This window comes from Cynara cardunculus (genome assembly GCF_001531365.2).
Source record: "Cynara cardunculus var. scolymus isolate 2C chromosome LG 9, CcrdV1, whole genome shotgun sequence".
NCBI lineage: Eukaryota > Viridiplantae > Streptophyta > Magnoliopsida > Asterales > Asteraceae > Cynara > Cynara cardunculus.
This window is the reverse complement of record NC_037536.1, coordinates 17,636,890-17,657,569: the sequence shown is the minus strand read 5'-3', so window position 1 is coordinate 17,657,569 and position 20,680 is coordinate 17,636,890. Positions and strand designations below refer to the sequence as shown.

At 35.3% G+C, this 20,680-nt stretch overlaps 1 protein-coding gene across 7 annotated transcripts; it reads right to left on the bottom strand.

Moving 5' to 3' along the window:
- Positions 1–2,759: 2,759 nt before the first annotated feature.
- LOC112518595 (N-terminal acetyltransferase B complex auxiliary subunit NAA25) lies at positions 2,760–18,684 on the bottom strand. 7 transcript variants are annotated; one of them, XM_025126351.1, is made up of 21 exons: positions 18,522–18,684; positions 17,302–17,355; positions 17,199–17,223; positions 16,998–17,116; positions 16,778–16,852; positions 16,557–16,650; positions 16,338–16,456; positions 15,141–15,224; positions 13,733–13,803; positions 11,206–11,347; positions 10,931–11,106; positions 10,501–10,703; positions 9,791–9,921; positions 8,964–9,040; positions 8,378–8,452; positions 8,037–8,229; positions 7,284–7,403; positions 7,064–7,202; positions 5,930–5,970; positions 4,774–5,031; positions 2,760–3,632 (listed from the first exon to the last, which is right to left on the bottom strand). In XM_025126351.1, exons 1-21 carry the CDS (start codon positions 18,666–18,668, stop codon positions 2,940–2,942), a joined length of 3,036 nt encoding a protein of 1,011 aa, XP_024982119.1. In that variant the 5' UTR covers positions 18,669–18,684; the 3' UTR covers positions 2,760–2,939. The 7 variants fall into 7 exon arrangements, with proteins under 7 accessions (XP_024982119.1, XP_024982117.1, XP_024982121.1 ...); XM_025126354.1 differs by having other exon boundaries at positions 2,960–3,168; positions 3,329–3,632; positions 17,199–17,355; XM_025126355.1 differs by having other exon boundaries at positions 3,339–3,416; positions 3,520–3,632; positions 17,199–17,355.
- Between the last annotated feature and the right edge of the window lie 1,996 nt (positions 18,685–20,680).

Sequence of the window (20,680 nt, the reverse complement as noted above, 5' to 3'; positions counted from 1 at the left end):
CGTGCTTCGTTTTCGATGTGTTTCGAGTGAAGATTGTTAATTGTGTGTTTAGAGTGTGATTAAGGGGTTGGTTTATATAGAAGATTAATTAAGGAGTTGGAAGTGATATATGGGGTTAGGTTATATGAGTCAATAGTGAAGTTAGAATGAATTGGTGCAACCACTTGCCAAACAGAAAATTATTGTAGTTAGAAGCAGGAGAATGGTTTTTGTAGTGGAATTATCTTTAAATTATTATTGTTTTGTCGTATTCAAGAACCATCTTGTTTAACAGAAAATTGTCTTAAAATCTGTCGGAATGTCATGTATCTGATAAAAAAAACTTATATGAAAAGTATTGTTCTAAATGACCCTTTTTGCTAATTAACCCAGCTGGTTAAATTAACACGATCATGCTCGAAGAAATATAAATTAACATGATTTGACCATAATGCCCCTGTTCTTATAACGGAGATCGTTGATCCATCAAGTGTTTCCAAACGTATTAGATCAAAACCTACACCACAAAACACAAGATGGTATAAAAACCAGTTGGTTCAGGGGATATAGTGGAAATCTCATCTTCCCTGATTCGAATCCAGGTAATGGTTCACCTGCGATCGACAGGGGATTGATTGTGCTGATAAGCTGATCCGGATACACACAATTATCAAAAAAAAAAAAAAAAAAAAAAGTAATATAATGTCTTTTTTTGTAAATTTTGGTTGTATATTTTCTAGTTTATTTTTATATATGAAAAAATGGTTTGTAATTGTATAGGTGTGGGTTGGGCCCAAGTGAGCAGCATTAATTATTAATGAGATTTGGTTATGGTTAGGGTTGGTTGACTTGGTTCACTTCTCACCAGTCTCTGTCTCTCCCCTTATTATTTTTTTATATAATATTTTATTTTATTTTTGAGAACTGAAATCGCTTTTCAAAATTGTGACATACGACTTTTGGTTTAAAATGAAAACAGCTAATCGAGATCGAACATTTTTTCAAACTCGACAGGTTGTAATTTTCTAGTTTTTTATTGTTTATGTTTCGATCTTCTGTTTTGAAAGATGGAATGGTGTTCCGATTGATATTTCATAACAGTGTTTACAAATTAATGGTAGTTTTGCTAAAACATTGTTTGCGGTATATATATTAAACCTACGAAAATCAGCAAAAAAAATTGGATTGACTTGAGTTTAAAACTTCAAGAAACTGATATTTTCATGTTTTAAGAGAAGGGAAAGAATAAAATAATCCAACAAACTTTTTCATTTTGAATGTTTAATCTCTAAACTGTTTTTTTGAGTCAAAAAGTCATTAAACTTTTTTTTGTTTGAATGATTAAGTCTCTGAACCATTTTTTTGAATTAAAAAACCAATTAAACTTTCACATTTTGGATTATTAAGACCTTGGTTTTTTTTTTTTAATCGATGAATTTTACTAGTCGGTTAATGTAACTTTTTTGGGTTAAAAAGATGTAGATAACCAATTTTTAAAGATGTGGGGATTTGTTTATTAAAAAATGTTCAGAGACTTGATCAATCAAAATGAAAAATTTTGATGGTTTTTTCATTCAAAAAATGTTTTAGAGACTTGATCATTTAAAATGAGAAACTTTAATGGTTTTTTCATTTAAAAAAATAATTTATGAACTAAACCATTCAAAATGTTAAGTTTGTTGGGTTTTTTTTTTTTAATTTTTCCCTTGAAAAAATACTTGAACTTATAACTTAAAAACTATAAAATATGCATCGATACGATCCGACAAAAAGTCAGATATAGTGATGTTACATATTTACCCTTGGACTATGAAACATACAAACAACTACGGCATAAGGTCAACCAATTAGGTTGTGGGTTACTTTCTCGGTTTGTTTTTTTAAATTTGCCTCTTAATTTCCTCTTATGTCTGAATCGGTCAGACACATAGACTTTCAGATCGTTTGTTTTTCCCCCCAAATTAAGAGCTGAATTCATAAAGTTTATTCTGAATTTTTAAGTGGTAACCCTAGCTCTTAATACCTCTTATTTGTTTATCCACCTCCTTACGTCGCTCTCATCCGCCTCCTTTACGTCGCTTTCATCCGCTCTCGTCCCATTCATCGATTGAAGCTGGTATTCTTCATACATCGCAGATTCAAGCTGGTGTTCTGGTAATCTTCTCGATCTCTCTTTGGTTTCAGATTTCAGATTTCAGACGTAAAAACAAACAGTCTGACTGATTCAGATTTCAGACTTCAGCACCACCTCTTAAAATTCAGAAGTGAATTCAGACTTCAGATTTCAGCACCTCTTAAAAAACAAACGCCACCTAAGTCTCAAAGGGATGTAATGGTAATCTCGATCTTCTCCAAGTCCAAATCCAGGTGTTGTAAAAGCCATTATGGTCGTGAACATTTACCTGCAATGACTCCAAACCGGTTGGCTTTTTGCAATAGCTTTGTCCGTTGGCCGTTATAGTGTTCATATCGGTTTATTTTCTCTTTATTCCCAAACATCATTTCAACCATTTTTCTGGCGACTTCATCCATCCTTTTATAAACATGGAGTTCTCGTGAGAACGATCTCACTAAGGATGGGATTCACTAAGGAGCCATACGGTTTGCAAGAATGTTTTTAAGCAATTCCGATTTTTTTGAAAGGGTTTAGAATCTTTGATACGATCGGTTTATAAGAATTTGATTTTAGAGGGATTCTTTTTTTATAGCCAAGATTAGGTCACATGTAAAGTTGTTTAGACAACTTGGTCCAAAACCCATCTCCAAAAACATGATGATTTGAAATGCATATCAATTTACAACAAATTGAGGCCAAAATTTCTGTTCATACACAAAAACTCTAAAATCAAACAAGAAATTCAATAAATGCAACATTTAGTGTACAAGAAACTCATCAAGAAACCTCCAATTGCAATGGATTTATCAAATCATCATCTTCATCTTCATCTTCATTTCTGGACTTATATTTGAAGTTTCAATGCCTGCAAAACCTTAGCTTTCGACTCGCATATGTTTAGAAACTCCGTCAAAGCGGTTCCCTGTGCCGTTACAATCTTTCTTGCAGCATCAGCAGGCTTCCAAGACCTAAGTGCCTGAGAAATTCTCTCACCAACTTCTATGTCGTTCACGGATGACACCAAATTTTCAAGAATTTTGACAACTTTTCCAGGTGCATCGTCGTTTTGTTCTCTAGCAAGAGACGATAACAAGATGTCAACGTTTCCATCTATTGGTTTGTCAGTTTGTTCTTCTAACCATTTTATAACTTGATCTATCATGCCGTAGAGCGAAGAGATTGAGTTCTTGATTTCATTAGAGAGTTGGGTGTTCGAGTGCTCGGAGGGCCCACCTTTCTTCTTCTTTTTTCCTGATGGAAGGGATGATCGGACACACGACTGGATGATGAGACCATGCCATGATAATGGCTCGGTCACCAACTGGATCAAAATGGAAAGGTCGGTTCCAGGAGAAGAGAGTAATGGTCTTGTGGAACTTATCTTTGCTGAAATGCATTGCTCTAACACAGAACATAAAACTTGCCAGTTAATGGCGAAAGCTTGTCCGTCTGAGCTATTTGGTTTGCGTGAATTCAGGTTCCAGGCGTTCAAAAACACAGCAAAGTTCATCCAGTCGATAAGGTTCGATGAGAAAACCTGCTTCCCATCAAAATACAAAGTTAATCGATGAATAAAAAATCTGCTTTGTAGAAGTTCACAAGACGAAAAAGAAATGATGCAGCTTCATTATTCCCATGGAGCCTCAGATATACTAAAAATGTAATGATACAAAATTAAGCAGATTCTACTCCAAAAATCCCCTGAGAAGAAAGGTTTACTTCTTTTGTCGAATGAAAACTGCAACTTTCGTGTGACCGTTTGTCAAATATCCAAAATATCCTTCAATAAGCACGAATGTGGACCCGCATCGATCCCAGCAATTTATTTGTAAAGATGATGATGCAAAGAGGCAGAGCTTTCCGGAAAAGAAAATGTCGCAAACTTCTTGGGACAAACCCAAAAAGAAGAGTGTTGCAATTTTCATGAAGTACCAACAGTTAAAATAAACAGGAAAATTGCATGAAAATGCAACATAACTTTGGTCTAATTCCTATTTTGTATAACGTGCTTCTAAACCTTCATATGTGGCAACTCAAACATTTAGATACCTCATTTACATCTTAGAATATATGAAAATGCAATGCATCTTGGTCCGATTCCTATTTTGTGCAACATACTTTGGTTAAATTGTTTGAAAAATCACATATGAGGTACCAAAATGAGAGTTTGGAAAGTACGTTACACAAAATCGGAATAGGACCAAAATACATTACATGTTCGAGCAATTTACTCTAACAAAAAATACAATTTTTTATATAGCTATTCCCCTCACTCATACGTCATGTCACATATAGTTTGAGATTTAGGCTCCCCACAATAAGTAACTTTAGCTTCCAAAGTTGCCCACTAACCCGACAAACATTGCCCAAACTTTTTACGAACTTACTCATCTTAAACTAAAGTAAAAATTAATAATCACATAAATGAATGTGGGTTCAACAGAAGCATGTAGATAATTCATACTCCCTCCATCCCAAAACAAGTGTGCACTTTCAAAAGTAAGTGCCCACTTTCCAATTCTACCCTTAATTATGAGATCGAGAAATTCATTACCTCCCTATATGAATAAGGGTATAATTATCATTTAATTAAAAAAAAGAAGTCATATTTACATATTTCTAAATGCGCATTTTTCATTATGACCATTTATTTTGGGATGGAGGGAGTAATTTCTTACCTCAAAAGATTTCTGACCACATGAAACTCCAATAACCAACTCCGCTGCATCCTGGAAGCATAGCCCTAAAAAGTTTGCATAACATTCAAGCAAGGACTTGAGCTCTGAGGAGACTTTGGAATCAAAACCATTGACGTTGAAATTCCCCTTTACTGATGATGAAGCGCATTGTATTGACAGATAGATCAAACGTGGAAGTAGTGACCTCTTCTCGATGGTTCTTGTCACCTTTGCTTCTGCTTCTTTAACCTCATTCCGCTGCAACAGAAGATCAAAGAACTAGCATTTTAAGTATTCATCTATCCCAATCTAACTCTCATTAATCACAAGAAATAAATTACTCCAGTAAGAAAATGTGTCAATTGAGTGTCTGTAAGAAAGGTATACTTAGAACCAACAAACATGATTACAGGATCCAAAAGCCAGTCATATATAAAGTTTTAGAAGTAGATGTATCCCCTAAAGTTTCTTAACCATACAAATAAATGAGCATTCTGCTAAAAGTGTAAAAAGTAAGAAAATTCAGTATAAGAGCATCCGTTGACCTTTGTTATGGAAACTGTGGCTTACTACTAATATATGTGAAAAGAGATGACATGTAGTTGCTACATAAATTTCAAATGAAAGCACCCAATGTGCATGTTGTAAAGACTTTTATCTGGCTTCAGTGACGACCATGAAGATGCTGTTGTGACTAAACCAAACCAAAAGGAACCTGTATATCACACTCAAAAGTAGGACCAAAAGGGTGAGATGTACACAGACTTGTCCTTTACCCCAAAGGGTGGAGTGGCTGTTTCAGTGGAGACCTCCAGCTTGTACAAAAGTGTGAGCAAAAAGGAAGGATGAACCAAGACTAGTAAACGATAAGCATAAAAAATAGCACATTGAAACATTCAAAATATCGCAGGACTTTGTTACCCTAATCTCGCGTCCCTCCCCTTGTCCCGCCCTCAATTCACATGAATAACTAAAATAGAATATAATATCGAAAACAAGCGTCCAACTCTAGTAAATTTTCCTGCAAAAGTTTTAGGAACCACAAAAAAATGTAAATATAGCTCCAGCGATTTTACAAAATGGTGCATTTAGTCTGGGACGGTACCAAAACCATTTACCCATTTGATGTTACGAAAACAGAGATGAGGGTCCATACCGGGTTTTCTCTAGGATGATGCGACATGTCTTCATACGGTCCTACAAGCAAAGATGGAAAAAAAAAAGCAATAAACTAAATTAGCAGTCACAATGTAAAAAATGCCAGTAGAAAATCAACTTAAATGCCTTCTTTTACCAACCCCTCACTCAAGACTTGATGAGTTTCACCAATAGTTTGTTCATTTTGGGCGCCTTCTCTTCACCACTCTCTATCAAACACTCTACGGTCTACCCATTTACGTCATCTTTGTCGTGGATGCATTAAGAAATGACTAAATTTATTCAAGTATGCATCTCACAACGAAATTAAAAATTCCACTCTGCTTGATTCGAAAGGTCGGCATGCATCTTATCCCCAAAAGAGATGGGCATGGACCAGTTCAAAAAAATCCAGTCCTGGTCTGTCAGGCTAGGGACCGGCCCAGCCCAGTCTTTGTCTAGTCCATTTGGTCTGATTTTTTCATTTTTATAAAATATGATATATATTATATAAGTTATTAAATATTAATTAAAATGCATTATTAATTTAAATAAAATGTTAAGATATGAGAAGTTGTCTCTTGGACAGTTATATTTGTTTTTTACTGCATCATGGTTATTGTTTTTATACAAATATGTAAAAACATTTTGAATTTACAATAAATGATACTTTTAATAAATTTTAAATTACAAATTAAAAAAAATATTCACACGTACCATGGAAAGAGGGAGGGGAAGATATTTTTGAAATTCAAACTATTTTCAAAAAAGGGGGACGAAAGCAATTTTAAAAAGATAAAAGGCTATTTTTAGAAGACTTATTCAAACTATTGTTTCTAAATTACTAGTTTGATCGTTAATAACAATACTTAATATGATAACTTGTATATTATGCATTAAAAGTTACAACTTGAGTTTAATTTTAGGATGTAAAAATGATTTATGTTTTAAATTAAAAACCAAATTTTTAATGAAAATGACATTTCTTAATTAAATTTTGTAAAAACAAACTTTGAAAATAAAATAAAAAAATTAATGGACTGGACTGAATATCCCAGTCATTTTGCCCATCTCAATCACAGACCCTACCTCCGTGTGGTATGATTCGTTTGATTTACTCAGTGATTTTAAAGCAAGTGCAAGTTATGCTTACCTGAAAGGTAGTTTTTGTCATATGACGGGGTCCACCAAGGCCGTAACTGTAAATCTTCATTAAAGGTCAACTTCTTGGATTGAATCTCATTTGAAACATCAAGAAAGTCACTTCCATAATTCAGGCTTTCAAGCGCAGACTAGAAAAAAGAAGACGATGTAAATGTCAGTTCAATATTGCCACATGAAAGCTGAATAGAACAGGGATGGCAGGTAAATACCTCCGCTTCTTCAATGCTATTTGCTTTCCTCTTTAAATGTAGAATTGATCCTTCAATCTTTGCCGTTAAGTACTGACTGGATCGTTGCAATCTCTCTTTAAACTGAACAAATTCAATAACCTACAGAAGATGCTAAGCCATAAGAATGTGCAAACCAAGGCATACTGGTACCTCCTGATACAAGCTTAACAAGAGTAAATTTGGACAAAGAAGAGATAATAACACTTCTCATATAGAACCAAACATAGCAAATGCCAAATATCATTGTCATGATCTGGGTAGATTTGCTCATCTCACTATACTTTATATACTTCAACTAGACCACTCATAATCAAACTAAACATCTGATATACTGGGCTCGCTTAGTTTGGTAAACTGCAAAAACCCAAGAATTGGGAGACGCAATCAGTAAAGATGAATATTACTATAGCGTCATTTCTGGAGTGGTGCTGAAGCCAAACCAAAACCAAAACGAGCCCAGTATATCACACCCATAAGTGAAGTGTGGTGCGGACTAGCAAAAGGCTTATTTTTCCCGAGGAAAGCACAACACAAATGGAGTAAAATCTAAAAGGAATCTATGGTAGTCAGGTGGACAAGAATGAGTAGCCACAAAAATAGACAAGAAAATGAAGTATGAACAGATGGTTACGGCTTGCATAAAAACTAGCAATGAAGATTATAACTTAAACATTTGAAAAAATAAAAAGTCCACGACTTTGGCATACAGATATTAATGTAACATATACGTACTTTTGAGTAATTTCGATGACGATATGCAAGAAAAGTAAGATCAGCAGATTCCTTAAAGTGTTCATCCATGAACCTTAAGTAACCCTTCAAAAGATCATCAGCATCTACCAACAGGGGAGATGTCAACATCTGGGGTAAAATATGATGCGAGACAGTTTCCAGCAGGATGTTCTTCACATCCAATGATTTGTACCTAAGCAAGATGAGTAACCATAAGGTAGCCTAGACACAGAATAATGACTTGCAAAAAACAAATGGTAGAGAAAAAGGAAAAATAGGCACAGAAATGAGCATATGAGCATCTATAGTCCTAAATCAACTACTTAAATGAAATATCTTACCGTTCATATGCTAATGGAAGTGCATTCCAATAAGAATACAAGTGTAATAACAAAATCTTGTACTGCCACACATATCTGCCAAAAAGAACAAGCATCCAAATGATTAGTAATAGTGGGACCACTGGAAGGGCAGAAGTGGAATAAATTCACATACAACTATCCAAACAGGACAAGGAGTAACTATGCTGACCAAGCAGTATTGGTAATGCACTAGCATTGAACATTTCGAATTGATTGCTTTGATGGTCTCATAAAAGCCAACCAAATCCAAGATTTTAGGTTGATATCATGAGGGGTAAAAAGAAGAAAATTGTTGAATGTGTCAAATCCAGATATATGAGGCACCACTTACAAAATAATGTGGTCATCGGTCACAAATTCTTATTTATCAAATCATCCACCACAAAGATAATTTGCTGTCCTTATCAAGAAAGGATCCATAGGTCAGTTTTATTCTTCTAAGTTATAAAAAGCCAACAAAAACATGATTAATTGTTCTAGCAATTAAAGTGTTCACTGATGAGCTGGAATTTTTTTAATACTAAGTAGGTAATCGAGATAAAAAATAAGTAGAAGAAATTAGAACCTTCGAACTGTCAAGCCAAGCTCTAACATCATAATAGCTTCCAATAAATAGCCAATATGTTGTTTACGCCAGAACAACTACAAGAAGAAAGCAAGAAAACTAAGGCTTCAATAAAAGCAACAAATGCAAGGAAGATCATATGTTTCCAGAGGATACCACGATAAATTAACTAAAACCATAACTTCAAAATAACATAACTTGCTCAAAGAAGGAATGTAGAATCAGATTAGTAAGTAATAAATTATGCATACTAGTATATTCTCAAGACAGTCAAAAAACAATTAACCATAGCTTCCAACAGCATATCGCTTGATACTCAGCCTAATTCTGAGGTCACAAAAATTAACCTTCATAATGAAAACCTACGTTCACAGATGGACCTTGTCTCAACTGCCTGCTAACTTTGCATTTGCCTGTTTTTCATTTGTTTACTCACCCCCTATATCAATATGACACTCCTTTGATACTCCTTTGCTTTAGTTTAGAACAAGGTTTGTATCTATATAGATGCCAAAGAAAACCAACGGCAAAAAAAACTATCACATGTACTGTTTCTGGGTTTATTAAATCTCTCCATATATCCACATAAATTGTTCAATATCTTCAGGAACGGAAATATATCTGGTTGGCACAACTTGACAAGGAAAAAGAATCGCACTAAACAGAAAAGAGAACAATAAAAACAAGAAAAACAGATACATATATAATTAGAGCCAAACCAGAGGCAAAAAAGGACACTTCTCTAATTGAAAATATAGTATAAAACAATATAGATAGAGGGTACAAAATGAATAAAACTAATTACCAAATATATACACAATACATACCTGAACCAGTACATTGCATGTCATAGTTAGAAACTCTTCACCATATACACTCTCTTGTATATCCAAGTCCTTTGAAAGGGGAAGGTTTTGACAATACATTTCTGTCATTTGAACTGCAAAGCCCACAAGATCTGTGCAGGAAGAGGGCAGCAGTAAAAATTTTGGAAAAATATATGAAATGTAGATACCGCTCGCAGTAATGCGATTCATTTTTTTCACATAATAACCTCAATGCACTCAAGGATGCTCGAAATTTTGTTGCTTCTTATTTCACTTGAGCAATATATATACTCGTCTCTCGGCAAGAACAACCATGCAGCCTTTGAGATAAATTTAGCATAGATCTACTCCTAATTGCCTTTTTACTACTTTCTTCACAACTTTTCTGATGGAAACTTCATCATTTTTTACTAGTATCCTTTTGTATTAATTGATAAACCTAAAAGTCAGTTTGGTACAACCTGTATTTCCAACGTATAAGTCTCTTCTCTTTTCAGTGTATGGGCTTGATAAGTTCAAATACTTGATGGTAGACGCACCCATCAGCAACCAGAAAATGACAAAATGTGAATGTAATTTGACCTTCTGGGTAGGCAGAATGAAGATCAAAGGACATTGACACAAATCAAAGGAGAGACAAGAAGCCTTGACAATATTACAAAAAGAAAAGAAAAAAAAACTCTTAAGAGAAGAAAAATTGAGCAATTTACCTCCCTCGGGAAGTGAGAACATGTCACCAATCAGTTCTCTTATTTTAAAGAGTGTTATGTGTTGCCCAAGAACATTTTTTGATGCTGTTGAGGAAGAAGTGACACTTTTACCCAACTTCTCTAATAACTCTTTTTTTCTATCACCAGGTAGAACTTGCAGGAAGACCTCCACATCAGCTGTGAAGCAAGCCAAATGCCCAAACCTGTTGTAAGGAAAGAAAAGCTTCAGAAAGTTCTATTGTGTTTTATTACTCGAACTTGGAGAGCTAAACCAAGAACAAGAGGAAGTGTGGAAGGGGAATGGAGTTGGGGAGGGTAAACTAAATGAAAAAAAGACTTGAACCACCGTCAATAAGTTACTAACAAGTGTTGTCAGCATTTAAATTGAGATACATGTAATGTAACATATTAACCAATCATCAGATTATACCTGGAGAAGTATAGAATGAGGTCCTCCATGAGTTTGTTGGCATTACCCTTTCCAAATATTAGTTTCCTCCTCTCAATTTCAAGATTTGCCAATCCCGGGCCTCTTACAGAATCACTACCTACTTCTGCAATTAGCTGTTCTACAAACTCAGAAGCCCTCGATATGCGAGAATCAAACTGCACAAGTTTTGAAAGGAATAAACTTCAAGGACTTGTTACAAAGAAATGTCTGAGATCTGTAAGGGTAATAAGGACACAGTAGTCATAAGGATGTACCACATCATCGGCCAAGTGTCTATGCTTGCAGTCCATCGATGTTGACACCTGGCTTGAAGGGCTATTAGCCACCCTGGGCAAACTACAGTCATCTTCCAGCAGACAACCAAGATAATGAAGGAAGCATTCCCAATCATCAGGGCTGCAAACAAAAAGAAAGAATCAGGATAAGGGGTCACTTGCATCACCAAAGGGATATAGTTGCACACAAGTGTGGCATTGTTTGATTTGTGAAGCATTTGAAGTGCTATCAGTATCCAAACTCAGGTACGTTCCCAGCAAAGCTTATCAATTCAATTTAAAGGCTTGTGTAATAGGTTAAAGCTATTAGACCATTGATTAAATACCGTAGCATGCAAACTGCCCTTAATCTAGATACTAGTAGGTGAAAAATAAGACAGGAAACACAGCAATAATTCACAAACCGGCAGCTCAAAGCTGTCTGTGATATGACAAAGATGAAGCTGAAAAATTTTAATTACTATCAGACACGAGCTTCTTGTGGTACAAGAAAATTTAATTTGTCCATAGGATAGTAAGAGTTTTCACATCATCCTCATCAATTTGTCAACATATAAGAAGGGTGCCGAGGAGAGTTATACAGCGGCTCATAAGAAGAAGGCCCATGCAAGTGCTGTTGTAATTAAGAGCATGTATGAATGTGTGGTGACTAATGAGATAGCATGTGCTAGTGACACTAGTACTTTCACTATTACAACAGGATACTTCATGTATCGGATCATGTTTGTATCTCTTCAATTTGGTTCTGGGTGAGCTCAAAAAGAGCATACAAGAGCAATGCCGTGGTATTTGCTCTTTGATGATGGTGTGGTGCTAATGCTTCAACTAGGCCAAGCGTGGCTCGAAACTATAAATGAAGTGCAGCTTTGGCATTGGACACGTCATGCATCAAATGTGTTGAACCATCAACAACCATGTACACGAGATTTGAAGCAGATATGTGGATACTGAAGCATATGTGCAATTCCGCAAGGATAATTGAGGGAACATTGAGAAGGCTTCAAATGAAGAAAAAATGGTAAGTGCCGCTTGAGAAAGTTTGTCATCTCGCCATCTCGGATATAGACATTTGGAAGAATGCAAGATTTGTTTCAAGAGGAGCCCTTTAAAAGAGATGCACGAAGGTCAAGGCGAAAATTGATAGAAGTTGTCAACAGAGATTTGAAGGATTACTATATCTACAAAATTAGTCTTAAAGAGGAGGCCTGGAAGGATGTGGTTCATGCTACATTGCCTTGAATCTTGATTAGCATCTCGTGTTTAGTTTCTGATCATTTTCATCTTAGCTACTGTCTCCAACTAATTTTAGTAAAAGGCTGCATTGCTGTAACACCTTAATTGAGGTTTGCCACTTTGCCTTACCTTTCCACAGGAACTACTTAACCATTTCTTTTATCAACATGCAAGACGTATCTACAGCTAATTAAATAAATGCACAGACAATGAATAAGCCAACCATACAGATTAATCGTGCACGACTGCACGTTACATGCGTCAGTATACCTATAGAAAGCAAGGGTGATTCTAACCCAATCCAAATCCGCGTACAACATATTAGATGCTTTGGAGTGGGAATCGCAAGAGGCAATTTTAGTCTCACTTCTACCAAAAAAGGAGATGAAGATTTAAAAAAATAAAAACAAAGACTAAAAACGAAAAGTAAACCGCCAACAAACACAAGTTATTTTTTCTAATTGCTTGTACTAATATAGAAAAAACTAACTAAAGGTAAAAGCATGATAAGAAAGATTTTAGTATGCATTTCTCTTGCATATTTGATGTACAAACTATGAAACAACCTTATTCTTTTATTGGTTTTGTTTTAGAATTATAATCATATACACAGATGCATGCATATATTAGTGCACCCCCAAATTGTCAATTCTTTAGAGCTTGTTAATCCCAATATCCACGCATCGTGCACCCATATCCCCGTATTTGTATCCTATGCATTTACGTATATGTGTGCATCCATGCATTGCACACCCATATTCCGTACATGTATCATATGAAATAACCTTTATCCTTTTATGGGTTTTATTTTAGAATTGAAATCATACACACATACATACATGTATTAGTGCACCCCCATATTGTCAATTCTTTAGAACTTTTTAATCCCAATATCCACCAATTGCGCGCCCATATCCCCATACCTGTATCCTATGCGTTTACGTGTATGTGTGTATCCACGCATTGCACGTCCATATCCCATATTTGTATCCTATGAAATAACCTTATCCTTTTATTGGTTTTATTTTAGAATTGAAATCATATACACACATGCATACATATATTAGTGCACCCCCAAATTGTCAATTCTTTAGAACTTTTTAATCCCAATATCCACCCATTGCGCACCCATATCCCCATACCTGTATCCTATGCATTTACGTATGTGTGTATTGCATGTCCATACTGAGCACTACAGAGTCTTTGAATGAAAAGGAGGGACTTACATGCGCATATATAGGATAAGAAGAGCAGATACAAGATGAAGACGTACCATAATCTCAATACTTTCTGAAATATATCTGCAGCTCCACCATAATCACCTGCCCGAGCAAGAAGCCTCCCCTGTCAACTTGTAAGTTAAAGAGCACAAGTATATAAGATATGCAAACAAATTATGCCAGCAAAAGAAACACAACTATATAATTTTATTTTAGGAATTTGCAACAGTGTGTATTAATCTATTTTGTAATACATCATAAAGAGCAATAATACTGCCAGTAATAATCATACACTTTGCTACAGGATTTAATAGAGAAAAATCACATCTTAATTTTCCTAACCAGTTATTCAAGTGGAATTCAACTAGCAAAGTCTTTTCACAGAAGCAGGTCACACTTTGATTTCTTATTTGGGAGCAAGGAAGATGTAGGGCTGTAGACGAACCAAACGTGCAGTGAACCGTTCATGAACCTTTGTGCGGGAAGTTCCTTTAGTTAATAAATGATCGAACATGAACAAGTTTTTTGGTTTAATTAGTTAAATGAACAAAACACAAACAAAGGTTCCATTTGAGAACGTTTGATTGCATTTGTTCATTTATGTTCTATAGAAAAGATATTATACAATTAGTAATAAAATTATTAATTTAAATTACTAATAATATTATATCAAATTAATCAAAAATATGTTATAGTTTTTTAATAACTTCCTTTTTACTTGAGATTCAAAATCATTCTAGTTTTAAGTAATCATATTATCACATATCAAGTACTGAAGTACATGATATGGTTTATGTATTCACACACTTTTTGTATTTTTACTATGGTATTTGGTGATTAAATAAAATAGTTAATGATGGTAGATTAATTTTCCCCAGTTTTCAAGTGGAACAAGATGATGAATAATGATGGGTTTTTTGTTCATTTGTGTTTGTTTGTTTATGTTGATATGTTCATTCGTTTACGTAAGTTTGTTTATGTTCGTTTACGTTCATTTACATTTGTTTGTTAATGTTCGTTTATATTCGTTTAGCATCTTAATGAACGAACATGAATGAACACAAACAAACCCATTTTCTTAACGAACGAACATGGACACAAAAAAGTTAGTTCGTTTACCCTCTGCTCGTTTGTTCGGGTAAGTTAAACGAACGAACCCGAACAAGCAGCCGTTCATGTTCATTTACAGCCCTAAAAACATGCAAGACAAATAAATAAATAATATATACATATATGAAAAAAAATCCATATTGCTAACTCCCAATTCAGATATGGTCAATTTCTTTATTTATGAATCTAAACTTCACTATGAAAGCTTATAACCAAAAGAAGTTCTAGGAACAGGTAACTTCTAATATACCATATAATCACCACAATGTGGTCCGTGTTAAACCAAGCCAAACCAAACAAACCCAGTATATCACACACAAGTAGGGTCCAAGGAGTAGGATGTACACAGACCTTTCCTCTATCCCAAGGGGCAAAGAGGTTGTTTCCGCAAAGACTCCCAGCTTGTAGAACAAAGAGAAGACACAAGACAGCAAGCTTCACGTAAGAATGTGTGCAAATCGGGAAGATAGTGCGTGCGATCAAGCAAAAGACAAACCAAGGCAAGGCAACAGAAACAAAGGTGAGGAAAATAGATTAAACAACCGAGGAGTCACAAAGAGCGAAATACTGACCACTACTAATAAAAACAAAACTAATACTAGTGTAGAATACGCAGGTCATATACGTAGAAACAACAATAAATATGATAAGTAGGAAAAACTAAGGCGTCCCTGTATCTAACATAGGACTCCGACAACCTAACCACCACCGTGATACCCCTCCTGTCTAACCCTCTTAACTTCTCCAAACAGTCATTCTCCCATCAAAGCAGCAGGTCCCTACCCGAGGTCCGCTACCCTGGTCCTGGATCTCCAAGAGCTCCTGTCAAAGGTATGTCCTTGGAAATGTCTAAGATCGCTCACCGTGTCCATCCTCAACTGCTCGTCCCACGTTTTCCTCAGCCTGCCCCTCCGCATCCCTGCTCTCTTACTTAAATCTTAAAATCCCCGGTACATGTTTCTTGCTAGATTATGACTTGCTACTAATAAGATCAAGGATAATGGCATTGCTGAATAAATGACAGCATATAGAAATATAGGCTTGATTTGCTTCCGTTTTGTGTCCTCGTTTATTCTCAAAAAAGTGCAAAACCCAAAAAAAGGATGTTTGGTAACCATTTATGCTAATGGAAAACCTAAATCAGTTGAATTTGATGTTTTGATTGTTTACAGAACTGCTTAAGAAATGAAAACATTCATTGGACCAATTGACTATAATGTGGTTGAGATTTTAATCTCAATAAAGCACAATTCCTGTCCTTTTAGTTCTCATCTTATTATTTGAAAATAGGCAATCTTGTCAAAAGCGTTTAAATAGAGTTTACATACATAGGAAGGTGAGATCTATATAACAAAAATAAGTACTACAAGAAAAACACTGAATAACATCATATATGATGATAGATATCTAACATACTGAAATAGATAACATCCGGATCCAGGAGAAAGCGTTATTAGAAGGAGAGTTCCTTATCACAGGAGCATAAGATAATAATAATAATAATAATAAAGGAGAGAAATATTTTAATAATAAAGAAGCAGATAGTACCTGTATCCGTAGTTTATCAACTTCGATCATTATAAGAGACCCTAAGTTCCCAGAAAGAACTTCTAAAGCATCCCCATATTTGGCTTGCTGTTCCAATAGAGAAATATATACACTAAGAGCTGCAACCAATATCATTCGCTCAGCTGACAGAACACTGTGCATGAATAACATGTCTGTCCTTTTTACAAGTATCAATAACAAGAATGAATTAAACTGCACCTTCAGGCTCATGCAAACTATGAGAAGCAATGTGTTTCTTAAGTAACCCTTCGGCTAATTGCAAAAGTTTCTCTCCTCCATTGCCACAAAAGACCTACCAAAAGCAAAGACCTTATAACATAAGCAACAAATAAGCTGTCTACTACTCTCCTTACTTGTAACACACTAACAATTTATTGCCCGAGGATGGTATATCCTCTTTCAGAGTTTAGAAGAAGAACCTGTAACTGAATGCTACAGACTGCCCAGAGCAAGAACCTCTCTTCGCCAGCAATTTTATACATTTTAATGGCTATCTACACCAGCAAGAAAGACAAAGAACGGAGGGAAGAAAGAAGACAAACAAAGCAAAGAGGTACATGTTAGTATATAACATTTACAGCTACATAAAATGTCAGAACGAATTATAAATATGACAAAATATTTCCGGATACCATCAACCTGTTGCTGCTTCACAAAAGAATATTCACGAACATAACAATTGAAGAGTCCCATCATCAGTTCCAAATTGTTTGGAAACTTTCCGCATGCATACTCGTAACAACTGGTAGCCATGTCGACTGATGATGCAAGTAAGTAGATTAAGTAACTAGAAGAATATTATAAAAAGATGCAAAAATGGAGCATCATTGAGATACTAACGATGATCTAGCCGTTGAAAAACAATCTGCAACGTGCTTAGAGTGAGATCATCAATCAAGATCGAATCATTCTTATACAAGAGCTCTTTAGCATTGATGCATACAGATAGTGCTTCCTCCAATTTACCCATTCTCTCTAAAATGAGAGCCTTAAGTGCCTGCATTACATTTAAAAAAATAACAGAACAATAAATCATAGCTCTTCTTCCAAAATAGACCAACTGCGTAATAACCACAAGGATCACAGCTTGTATATATGTTAACCCAATAAAGAACGCCAAATGTATTTGAATGTCCCAAGGTATTATAAATGGCACTTTCGAATATTTTATGGAGCTTCCATTTCCAAGGAATGGATTAGCAACAATAGTAGAATCAGCTCAATTCATATCTCGAGTTCGATCTGTGAAACCTTACCCTAGTAGTTTGTTTATAAAATGAAAGGCTTCAGGCTAGTTTTCTAAATCCATCTGAAGTTGGAGGCTATGCAGCACAAGTCTGTTGGCAGAAAGCATGTTTACGTAACTTTTGTCTCCAAAATTCTTCTCTACAGGCTGGTTTTCTCAAATGTCTTTTCATTCATTCAAAGACATTTCTTTGAAAAGAGATATCGCTTTTGGATGCTCTTCGCAGAAAGGCACGTCTAACTGTAAATACTTATTATTTTCAACTGAGTTTCTAACTCCAGTTTAATTTTCGATTTGGTAATTTTACATAGAAATTTGCAACTCCAATACAACAAGTTACCACTACTTCGTCAAATTTCTCTTGCATGAATCCCCTCATTTTCTCACTTGAATTATTACAGAAGGGTTCTTGAACTTGTAAGAAGTTGCTGTGTAAAATGTTCATCTGAAACTTAATTGGATCTAAGGAGGACTACGCGGGTAGATAAAACCTTAATGATTGCGGATTTATACACCTATTAGTTATTACCTCAAGTCTTCATCGTTTATATTCATTCAACACTCCTCCCCTACCTTACAATGATCAAGACAGCTGAATGACATCACCGTAAGGCCAACAATGAAAAGCACTGGACTACCATGAATCTACATTTCATTAACAATGAAAGGCACTGAAATCTTCACACTTCATAATACCTCCTAAGTCCTATTGAATCATGAATCATTAAAAAACAAAAATAAATAAAGTAAAAGAATGATGCTGTTGAGAGCTTTGAGTGCAAGATCAGCCACTTACAAGAAAACAATTCTTCTCTTGAAGAAATAAATCTTGAGAAACAGAGTGACGTACCGAATCATTCATTCTGATTAGAACAGACACACGAAAAAAAAGAACGCAATTAGACAGTAGAACTTACGAGAGCGTATGAAGAATTGGGATATTTGGAAAGCAAAGCCGTAGAGAGCTTGAGTGCATTTTTGAACTGTCGAGAGTCGATGGCGTCCCAAACCGGCCGGACACGACGTTCCGGTATGCCGCCGGCCATCCCGAATTTCGACGCCATGAAATGAGTTATTAGGGTTTTTGAGGGGAAAAAAACGCGACTGTGAGGATGGGAGAGATAACGGGAGAGAAAACGGCGATACGCAAACAGGTGGGTTTGGATGGTTGGAAGTCAGGCCCCTTTTAACAAATTCAAAATCAAAATAATTTGATGTAAATTGTGGGGCAAATTTATTGTAAGTTATATGTATCAGGGGTGTTTGAGATTGCTTATAAAAATAATTTATTGATTTATTTTGTTATGATATCGATAATAAGCGTTTTTAAGTGTTTGGATAAACAGTTTATATCGATATCAAACCGGTAATAAGAAGTTTTTGAAGAAGTTAAACTTCTGACTTATAATAAATTGATAAGTGCTTTTGTAGAAAAATATAAGGAGATGTTTGGTTCGTAGAATGAAATTTGATGAAATTGGAATTGATCAAATAAATTTGACTTTGAGAGAATGGAATGGAATTTGATGAAATTTGACCATGTCTTTTGATTGCGTTTGGTTGGATGGAATTGGAATGGAATTCTTAACGGAATTGGAATTTTGTTGTTTCGTTCACGGAATTCAATGAGAAAATTACATAAATGGCATTTCGAGAAAACCCTTTTTAGGATGGAAAGAACAAGAGAGAGAGAGAGGTCGACTGGTCGAGCATACCAGATTGAGCAGTTTTGAATAGGGATGGCAAGAAAAAACCAAAACCGATGGTGAAAACCGAAAACCGAAATTTTCAGGTTGGGTTCGAGGACGTCTTATCGAGGACGGGGTGGGGATCGAAGACAAATTCGGGGATTTTAACGGGGGCGGGGACAGTAATCATCGGCCCGGTCCGCCCTGATATGTGTATATATATTAGTTTTAATTTATATACATACATACATACATATATATATATATATATATATATAATATCATTAAAAGAAAATAGTAACATTAAAATTTAAAAAACTTTTATCCACTTTACTTCAAGAACCCAAATAAGGCTCACGAAAAATGTAGTTTATTTGTCTAATTGTGAAATCGTGATTTTAGTTGTATGATGTTGAAGTTCTGTTTAGTTTTATATTGTAATCTAATACATTGTTTGTAATTGGTTCGATTATGTTTGAGACATTTAAACTTGCATCTTTAAAAAAATTGTAATTTACTTTTAGTTGTGAAAATTAACATATTGTAATTTTTTTACATCCATTTCGTGTTTCGGTTTCGGGTTCGGTTATAACCAATGGTAAACGAGAAAAAATTGATTTTTACCTTAACAGGTTCCCCAACTGGGATCGGGGAAACCGTGGGGACCTGATGGGAACCCCCGATAAGATCCCCGACGGGGATCGGGGCGATCACGGGGACGGTTTTAGTTATCGGTTTCAGGGATGGGGATACCAATAACTGCTCCGAACCTGGCATGTTGCCATTATTTGTTTTAAACGAGATCGAGCACAGGAGATCGAGCATAGCATAACAGAGCAAATCGAGATATAGCGTCGATGAACGGATGAGGGCTAATGAATTTGTCGGATTGGAATTTGAAATCCGTGGTATATGCGGTGGAATTGTGAAATCAATAACTTAAGGAATTTGTTGGAATTGGAAGGATTCATTCACATCAATTATGTGAACCAAACACTCTATTTGCAATTTGGTGTGGACATTCCAATTCCACCAAATTCCCATTATCCAAACAGCCTCTAAGTTGTTTCAAATAAGCAATCCCAAACACCTCCATAATGTAGTGTGATACATTTTTATCTTGATTCTGGAGTCGAAAAATCAAACCTTCAGCTAGAGATGGTAATTTTATTCATGAGTAAGGGTACTCGTGGAAACCCGATCCTAACGTGGCAGGAATTCCTTGTTTTTATGGGTAACGAGTTTGGGGCAGAGATTTATCTGTATACCCGAAGCGAGGTCGGGGATGACATTATCTGCTTCTAATCTGAATCCGGTTAAATTCTGTATTTTATTTAATGTGCATATAATTAAATACATATGTATATATTTATTATTATATAACAAAT